The 9407-nt window shown below is 32.8% G+C and overlaps 1 protein-coding gene across 1 annotated transcript; it reads right to left on the bottom strand.

Annotated features, from left to right (window-relative positions):
* Positions 1 to 7547, bottom strand: LOC149490279 (alpha-tocopherol transfer protein-like). Its single transcript, XM_089702961.1, has 6 exons — positions 6980 to 7547; positions 2608 to 2702; positions 1980 to 2133; positions 1526 to 1719; positions 918 to 1179; positions 1 to 353 (listed from the first exon to the last, which is right to left on the bottom strand). Exons 1-6 carry the CDS (start codon positions 7155 to 7157, stop codon positions 313 to 315), a joined length of 924 nt encoding a protein of 307 aa, XP_089559087.1. The 5' UTR covers positions 7158 to 7547; the 3' UTR covers positions 1 to 312.
* Positions 7548 to 9407: the final 1860 nt, after the last annotated feature.

Below are 9407 nucleotides of genomic sequence, written 5' to 3'. Positions count from 1 at the left end.
CAATTATTTATTTTACAACAACCCTGTACCGTATAACGAAATCACAGTTTAAATAAATACACGGCTACATGAATCAAATATATGAGAAGTATTTAATGTAAAAAAGTAATATTAACATCTTATTTTAATACCTAACGTATAAAATAATTGTACTCAGGCGAATCAAGAAAACGTCGGCACCTCATAATACATTAATATTAATTTTGTAAAACGTATCATGATTTTGTGAATATTAATATTATTGTAGCATAGACAATACTTATTTTAATAAAGGTGATCCACGTTCTACATGACCATTAGAGATTTCAGATCTCATTTATTGTTGTTGCTGAGATAACCATGCGAATTTGCAACTGAAACAAAAAAAAACACTGCAGTTAGGTATTTAATTTTCTGTAAAATTATGTTCAGACCGCAGCTTCTATTGCAAATCCCGCTAAGAGTTTTATCCGCATCATACAAACGCAACTTCACTAATTTCAAAGTTTTTGCAGACATCAAGAATAATTAGAATTTGCTAAATTGTAGGTGATGGCGTATGTACTGTATGTACCTACGCTAGTACGTACTTGTGTGCGTGTGTACTACGCAAATATCACTATTGCAATATACAAAAAAATTTAATCAGTAAACTTTATGAACTGTTGTGAATTATTTACTTAGTTTAATAAGTAAAGAAAGACCTCTGACCTCTGTATAGGATAGGCTATAGAGGATTCGATATAAGACGAGCGTGCATAAATTAATATTGATTTTACAATTTATTCACACTCTACTTATTTAATTATCATACCTAAGGATAAAAGAAACATCAACACATAACGTACACATTAAAAAATATGCCCTATTCTATATCCCTCGTCCAATATACGTCTTGAGAAACCTTCTGAAAGAAGAGCTCATTGTTCTACACTTACCTTTAAAATTCTCTTCATAATAACAAAGCATCTTCCACATCATTTCACCAGTGATCTCATTATTAGGGAGACTGCCTCCAAACCTCTCCATGAGCGCCACACCATCCACGTGCTTAAGTAACGAATTCATGTCCGTTCCATGGAAATAGATTCTCGATCGCAACTTTTCTCTTAGGAATGGTTTAAATATAGCAAACAGCATGTTGAATATGTAAGGTTGATTGACGATGTGTACTCCTTTTAAACGAATCGGTATACAATCCTGAAAAATAACAAATGAACATATCATTATGTATTACGTATACATCTTTAAAACACTATCCTTATCTTTGGACACTAAATATAATTAAGTACGTACTTTAATTTGACACCAAGTAGCGAAACAAATTTAACAAATCGTAAAAATTATTCCAAAATCCCACATCAGCATGTGTTCCAGCCCAGTTTTCAGTGACTACCAGGAAAATGCGAGGATTAAATAACAGTTTCATGCACTCGTATATGGTATGCGTGTATCTCATGTTTAAAAGATAGCCAAAAGTATAAAAAATATATAACTAACAACTTGAATGAGGAAATATAAAAGAAAAAACAAATGAAAAGCTTACCTGGATCCAGTCGACGACCATTTTCGCGAAGGAAGGTGTGATATGCATTATATGTGAGAAGGAGAGCCCTTTCATATCCAGGATGACGTTGACCCCGCAGACCTGGGTGCGAGGTTCCACCATCGCTGACTCCAGACCCAGTTGGACGCCACGAAATACTTCTGTTAAGGGAACCTCCCGTGGTTTCCATCCCTCTTAAATAGAACAGTTCAATATATGACCATTAAAATCGCCTGTACATTAATTATTTTAGCGGGTTATTTTTACTGCATCATGAAATTTATTGGATACCATTCTAAGATTATTGATAATTATTACAAAATTACAACTAGGCCTGTTTAATAAAAGGTATGGCTATGGTTTGATTATCTATTTAATAATTACATGATATGTATAAAGAAGCATCATACCTCTACCTCTACTATATAGAATGGTAAATAAATAAAAAACCAACCTCCACATTCCACAAGCATAATACGTCGGCCATTACTGTCCCTCGGTGACAATATAGATATGACGGAGTGGTCGAAAGCTGCCCTCACAACGCTGGGTCGCAAGTCGCGGCAGTGTACTTCATGAGCCAATCTGAACTTGTAGTATGCTTGTATCTGGAAGATTAATTAATTAATGAAGATTAACATTCAGTTTAGGTCTTTTTCGGACTTTAATGACCTTTCTTTGAGATATTTCCAGATATTCTTAGATATTCAGATATATTTTTGGAATGAAGTACCTTATCGCGCGTTGCGAAAGAAAGCTGGACGGAATATTATTTTAGCTAATTTTATTATTTACTAGCTGTTCCCCGCGGTTTCACCCGCATTGCTCCGCTCCTGTTGGTCTTAGCGTGATCATATATAGCCTAAAGCCTTCCTCGATAAATGGGCTATCTAACACCGAAAGAATTTTTCAAATCGGACCAGTAGTTCCTGAGATTAGCGCGTTCAAACAAACAAACAAACTCTTCAGCTTTATAATATTATAGTATAGATAAATGGAAAAATTTCAACAACGAATAAATCAATTATAAAGTAATATTTCCAAAGAGAGTAATAAACAAAGAAAATAATAGAAAGTATTACCCTTTTAAAGGCGCTTTCTGCGTAAAACTTGCATGGTCGTAAAAACCTCATGAGGAAAGCGTCATTTTCCAAAGGTATTACGAGGTTTGTTTCACCTGAAAAATATATAATAAACTTCGCATTAGGTACACCGCTGATTTACATACATATCATTAATCATACAATACTTTGATAGATATTCTTTAAAAAAAACTGAATGAGTTAGGTACACTTTATTAATAATTTCAAATGTTATATTGACTTTTTACTTATATAATATAAGTACCTACCTATACGTAAAAATTAGAAGTGCAAAATCTGAAGTCCACAAGCACTTTATTCTAAGATTTTTTGTCAACTTATATTCATATTTTTTGTTATACCTAACTAATTGTTTTTAAATTAATCGCAATTTGCGTCTTTAAATTTTTTTATTTTATTGCATACTAGCGGTACGCCCCGCATTCGCCCGTGGTACCTACCTATTTACGTTTTCTCTACAATAAGAACCATCCTCGTACTTCAAGGAATATAATAAAAAAAGAATTATCGAAATCGTTCCACCCGTTCACGCATATATATTATATATAAATGTAACCCGTTTTTCTTGGTCACGGCATCATGATAGATCTAAACTCCTTGAAATATTTTATATATATGTATATAGGTTTTAATGCTAGCTTACGGTCACTCCTACAAATGAATAAATAAATGGACTGGAAGATCGTTGTAAATTATTTCAAGGAGTTTAGATCTATCATGTAGCTTAATAAAACAACCGGACTCCAGAGCGCCAGCACAAAGGTCAATTATAATTGGTCGTTAGCAATTGAAGATAACGTTGGCTTGCTTGCAATCGATTCATATGCGTTTGAGATATTTTCATCAATTGCTCTTCGTAATCAAAAGTCAAAACAAACAACTATAATTATGGCGACATACGTTCGTCTCGATTCATTTGTGACGTGGTAACTGAGAAAAGAAACCTCAGGCGCGGTCCTAGCGGTTTTTTATTCAAATAAATAAAGTTATGATTTATCCGCTCGTCACAAAAAAGGTGGAAATAAGTACCTACTTACAAAACCTGTTTTATTTTTATGAAAATTTTATTTTGGAAGATTTTTCGATTAGTAATAGTAACACAGAAGTTTCGTTAAAAACGGTTTAGTACACCGATTTTTAGTTCTAAAAATTGTAAGTATTTTATTTCTTAGACAAAATCCAGTAGATAGTTTTAATATATAGACTACAGGCCCATGTTGAAAAAATTATGGGTCATTTGACCCACCACCTGACCTATCTAGAATGATATAAGAGCATAAAATAAAAAGATTCAGCACTATGACGTCACTTGTAAGCTGTCCACCTGAGTGCAGATGAGAATTCGAAGGTTCAGGTAGAGATTTTCTCCCCTTGTCTCCATGATTTTTGTACGGCGTTGCGGAATAATGGCTTAAAAGCAGTATAGAAATAGTATGACACAGATGCCGTACAAAAATGGTGGTCCACAAAGTCGGAATTTATTTTTATTTTTCGACAGTTGCCGGGGTAAATTTGGTCATTTTATTTTGTACGGCATCTGTGTCATACTATTTCTATACTACTTTTAATCAATTATTCCGCAATGCCGTACAAAAATCATGGAGACAAGGGGAGAAAATCTCTACCTGAACCTTCGAATTCTCATCTGCACTCAGGTGGACAGCTTACAAGTGACGTCATAGTGCTGAATCTTATTATTTTATGCTCTTATATCATTCTAGATAGGTCAGGTGGTGGGTCAAATGACCCATAATTTTTTCAACACGGGCCTGTAGTCTAATAGGTAGGTATGTTTGTTTTAAATTGTTTGGAAAATAAACTTTGGTAGATAAATTGATACTTAACAAAATGTTACGTACTTTTGTGCTAGAAATAAAAAAAGATTCATTGACTATTTAGATTAAAATGTTTGCTTTGGTTTTGAATAAGTCCATGAAAATAGAATTCTCAAATATATTTTGGTAAAAAAATCTTTTAGCACATTATGTTGGGTCAGCAAGAAGGTAATCATAATTAATACATAGATATTATACATGATTATACTTATATCTATTATCATTTCGATTAAAAATTATTTAACCAACACTCCAGGTAATTATGATAGGTAACACCTGTCTGGGTTTGATTTAAATTTTAAAGGATTAGGAAACTTCTGTTTTGATAGCTTATCACTTTTGCTCTTTAAGTATAAATTAATACAGCTTATAATACAATAATAGGTCCTATATGTAATTATAAAGATAATTATAAAAACGATCTAACTATCTAACTGATAAAATTGTAACATTACGTTGCAAATACAATATCTATATGTCACGGCTAAAGGTAGGTGAGAACATAAACTTAAGATTAGCCGGCTAAACTTAGGTTTATTTTCGACGAGGTGTTAATGTTAGTTTGTTCTATCTTTAGCCGGCTAAACTTAAGTGTAACCGCAGGCCCGTGGCTAAAAATGTCGGGGTGGGTAGATTTGGTTAGCGCCGGGCCGGTGGAGGGCTTGAGGGGCCCGCACAGTGCCAGAAAACACTCGCCCTGTTCCTTACATGTATTATAGTAACCAAATCTACCCACCCCGACTCAGGGCAGAAAGCTGGTGGCTAGGTTAGGTTAGGTTAGAACTCTTAAGACCCGCACGAGCCGAGCGAGCGCAGCGAGCGTGCTGCGGCAGCAGCCGGCGAAGTGCCAGAAAACACTCGCCCTGTTCCTTACATGTATTATAGTAACCAAATCTACCCACCCCGACATTTTTAGCCACGGGCCTGCGGTTACACTTAAGTTTAGCCGGCTAAAGATAGAACAAACTAACATTAACACCTCGTCGAAAATAAACCTAAGTTTAGCCGGCTAATCTTAAGTTTATGTTCTCACCTACCTTTAGCCGTAACATATATAAACAATAAAAATATTAAAAAGAAAATAATTTCAAGTTTCGACAAGAGCACGAAAATTCAACGAAAAGTTACGTTACTCGTAACTAATCGAAATATGAAAAATAGGCTCAAGTACATGAAGGACATACTTAGTAAAAACATCACCTACCTACAGGTGATGCTGCTGGAAAATATACATGCATAGATCAGTTATTTGCTCAAACTCATTAGCATTTCTACGAAATAATTCTAGGTTCTATCTTCGTGGTAAGAAGCATCATTGGCAGAGCAGCATTTGTAATCACTACATAGTATAAAACAAAGTCGCTTTCCCTGTCCCTATGTCCCTATGTCCCTATGTATGCTTAAATCTTTAAAACTACGCAACGGATTTTGATGCGGTTTTTTAAATAGATAAAGTGATTCAAGAGGAAGGTTTTAGTATATAATTTATTATGTTTTAGACAAAGCGGGCGAAGCCGCGGGCGGAAAGCTAGTTTAAAATAAATAATATATTTTTGCGCTATTTACCATTTCCTTTCTTACCAGGTTGCCTGGCACTTGGCAGGGATTGCTTTATAAGCGCCTTATGTGCAATATTATTGGTGTTGAATTAATCGCTATAGATTTAGGGACTTTTTTTTCCAAATAAAGCATTATAAATATAATAAAGTAAATTAAATGGAAATTCAGATAGAGATAAAAGTCAAAAATATACCTGTCTACTTTTGGTCCTTAACCTTAAACTGGCAAAGGTTAAGTATATGAATTATATTTGTTTTAAATATTCGCCTCAGAAACTACTTACTTATTTTAAAGCAATAAACAAAATTTGTGTCTAATAATCATGGCATTGAAACTCATTCATTTAATTAGAAATTGGCCTTGAGCCTCTATAGTCTATGAACGAAATTAGCTATCTAGTAATCTATGGTTAAATCAGTTATTCAGTTTCTAATAAATTAACGATTTGTTCCATTTTAAGTCATATTTTTTTTACTATTATTAATTATAAGAATAGATGCAGATACGCTTATGTTAGATTCCACTTTAAAGTTTTCCACTACATTTGCTCTTACTTTCGTGTTTCGAACACCGCTTTCACTTTTTAAGCGACTTGTAAATATTTACCTTCCAGGTAAACGATAGAAGCTTTCAAACAAGGTAAATATATGAATAAGTTTAATAGTTATGAATAATATTATGTAGGTAGTCGTAGATTCGATCAGAATATTAAAACTTTTAACCATGAATTTTGCAAAACCACATACAAATGTATTTTTATATAATTACATTTTTATTATACAAAATGTACTTAACTTCATTTTTAAGTTACACAAGAACCAGTTTTTTAACGATTAGGTACATACATTTTTATATGTAAGTACTTGACATATATATTTAATGCTACGACCAGTTTCCTACTAACTCTACATTTTGTAACATTAAATTTAAATGGTTACAATTTACGCTTTACTCACCTTTTAAAAGCTCACGCAGTTCTCGTAAGCCTTTTTCAACATTTTCTGGCGTTTCTCTAAGTTCTTTTTCAGCTTTTTCAACATAAAAATCTTCTGTAATGGGATCGGTCTCTAATTCGATTTTATTTCCACCCCACACCACGTAAGGGGTGCCATCCTCTTTGTATTGTAGACCCATATTATGCACACTTAATAAAAAACTTATTATTAGATATAACTATACACTTTTGTGAAACTGAGAACCACAGCAAGATTTTAAACAACTGCCGATATTGCGTTATACCGGTCAATCCCTTCACTCGAAATGCCACCGATTAAGTAACTCGGCACAGATTTCACATAGGCATGGCAAACATAAAATATGACTGCACACAAAGCCTCTCTTAAATAATTTAGATTTGTGGAAAAATATGTAATATATAGGTATTTAGGTTTTGAGAATTTTCAAGTCGCGATATTTCGAGATCAACGCGCAGACAGAGCCAAGCGATGTCTTGCGCTTGACATCAAACTAAGACTATTCCTCCACCGCACCAACTTTGAAACTGACTGTACTAACTTTTAAACTTACGATAGCAAGCAGCCAGCGTTCATGTCCTACCTCAATTACGATAAGATGATAAATAAAAAATAAATTTTCAATCTTCATTAGTTGCTTCAGCAATTAAGGCGTGAAATGTGCACAGGCACAGACAGAGTCACTTTCACATTAATTATATTAGGGATTCTTACACCAAATAGATCTATCCATATTTTATATGCAGGTAAGAATGACAATAAATAAATACTGTATTAATAGAGGTCAAGTTTGGATCTACTGAAGCAATTTAAAAAAATATTTTTGCACGTTTTCTATTAGTGTATTTGTTATTATCCCGGTTCCTAACGGACGGAGCTGGGATTAGTGACTAGTACACAATATATTTATTGGAGATATGTCGATATATGTAGTTCTTATCTTAGTTAATAAAGTTGCAACTTGCATACTCTATATGCTTAAGTAGCTACTACATATTACACAAATAGATGTAATCAAATTTTAATAAACGTTCAATTCTTACTATGTTGTTTTTCAGCTCATTATCTATAATAGTCTTAGATATAAAAACGTCTAAACAATGAACCAAAATGAATGAAAAACACAAATTTTCAAGCGATTTTTTTAAAGAATCTAAATACATAATGACATTCACGTGTAAGGCTAAAGAGATGTTAACCATAATACGTAATTATGCAATGAATATTCCTTCTTCTTTACAAAAAAAGCGTGTTAAAAAGATATTAGTTATAAGTATGTAATAGATACGTAAATGACAAATCACTTTGTGAATAGATCTATATTTTCTTTTATTAGGAGCATAAAAAATGTAATACAATTCTTTCCATGTTTTATTTCTATAGCTCTATTTCATATATCCTAATTCTAGCAGAAAGGAAGTTACAAATGTGAAAATATTTTTAATTGTACATAATAATAATGACTTTAAATAGACAACAAAGAATATCGCAGGTACGATCAATTAAATATTGATAAATTTCAAAGATATAAATATTAAATCCTGATTAAACAACATTTGCATTGTAATAACATTTTACCTACTTGTTGGTAATTAAGAATTGTATTAGCCTGTTACCGACCCTCTTTTGATATTTCAGACCTACCTAACCAGCACCTACATGTGTCTTGTTATACCTAGTAAAGTGAAGTCTTCACTTTAATCCATGGGTATCCTAAACACCATATCTTAAACGTATTGGACCTATGACCTCATGTAAGCTCCCAAAAGATCGGGTATTGTTAATAGAGAGAGAGTTCCATAACCTTACAGTAAAATATTATAAAACTGAAATTTGTTACATAATTTTAAATGATAGTGATAAACTATTTTTTCTACTCGTCTATTATTAAGTGTTGAATAGATTTTGATATAAAACCTACAAATATACTTAGATCAATCTATAGATGTGCTTACCCAAACATAATATTATATAAATATGTTTGTAGTAGATTTCTACGTTTAGTTGAATGGTCAACTTTCATTTCGTGATAAAGTAAGTACAGAAGAAAATGATGACAGATTTTTTATTCTTTTTAAATATAAGCACAAATATCTAATATCGTTCTAAGAGTTAAAAACCAGCCATAAAAGGTAGAGCCGAAATAATACAGTAGGTTTTATTTATGTCGACTATACAACCTGAAAAATGTTAATTATCTCAAAATAAATGTATATTTTAAATAAGTAAATAGGTAGTATGCTTAATTTGCTTTTGAGCAGTGGTGGCTCAGTATTGAGGACCTCGGACTTCAAATCGATAAGTCGGGGCTTCAAGAAATCAAGACCACTTGAGCGTGAAGGAAATAATTTGATTTTACAATAATTTATCTGCGCATATGGTTAGCATTGTTAGCAACACCACTACTGGA

This window comes from Colias philodice, chromosome 2, assembly GCF_061535455.1.
Source record: "Colias philodice isolate Cphi_HAF_F1 chromosome 2, ilColPhil1 Martin Lab GWU primary, whole genome shotgun sequence".
In the NCBI taxonomy this organism is placed as follows: Eukaryota; Metazoa; Arthropoda; class Insecta; order Lepidoptera; family Pieridae; genus Colias; species Colias philodice.
The sequence above is the reverse complement of the archived record's forward strand: the minus strand, read 5'-3'. Positions and strand labels throughout refer to the sequence as shown.

Bases quoted from the DNA above. Each gene is read 5' to 3' on its own strand.
- LOC149490279 (XM_089702961.1), bottom strand. From the start codon at position 7,157: ATGGGTCTACAATACAAAGAGGATGGCACCCCTTACGTGGTGTGGGGT. The intron at 2,134-2,607 runs GTAATACTTTCT...TTAATCTTCCAG, and splicing joins CAGAAAGCGCCTTTAAAAGG to ATACAAGCATACTACAAGTT. The intron at 1,180-1,525 runs GTAAGCTTTTCA...GTTATTTTTCAG, and splicing joins TGGTCGTCGACTGGATCCAG to GATTGTATACCGATTCGTTT.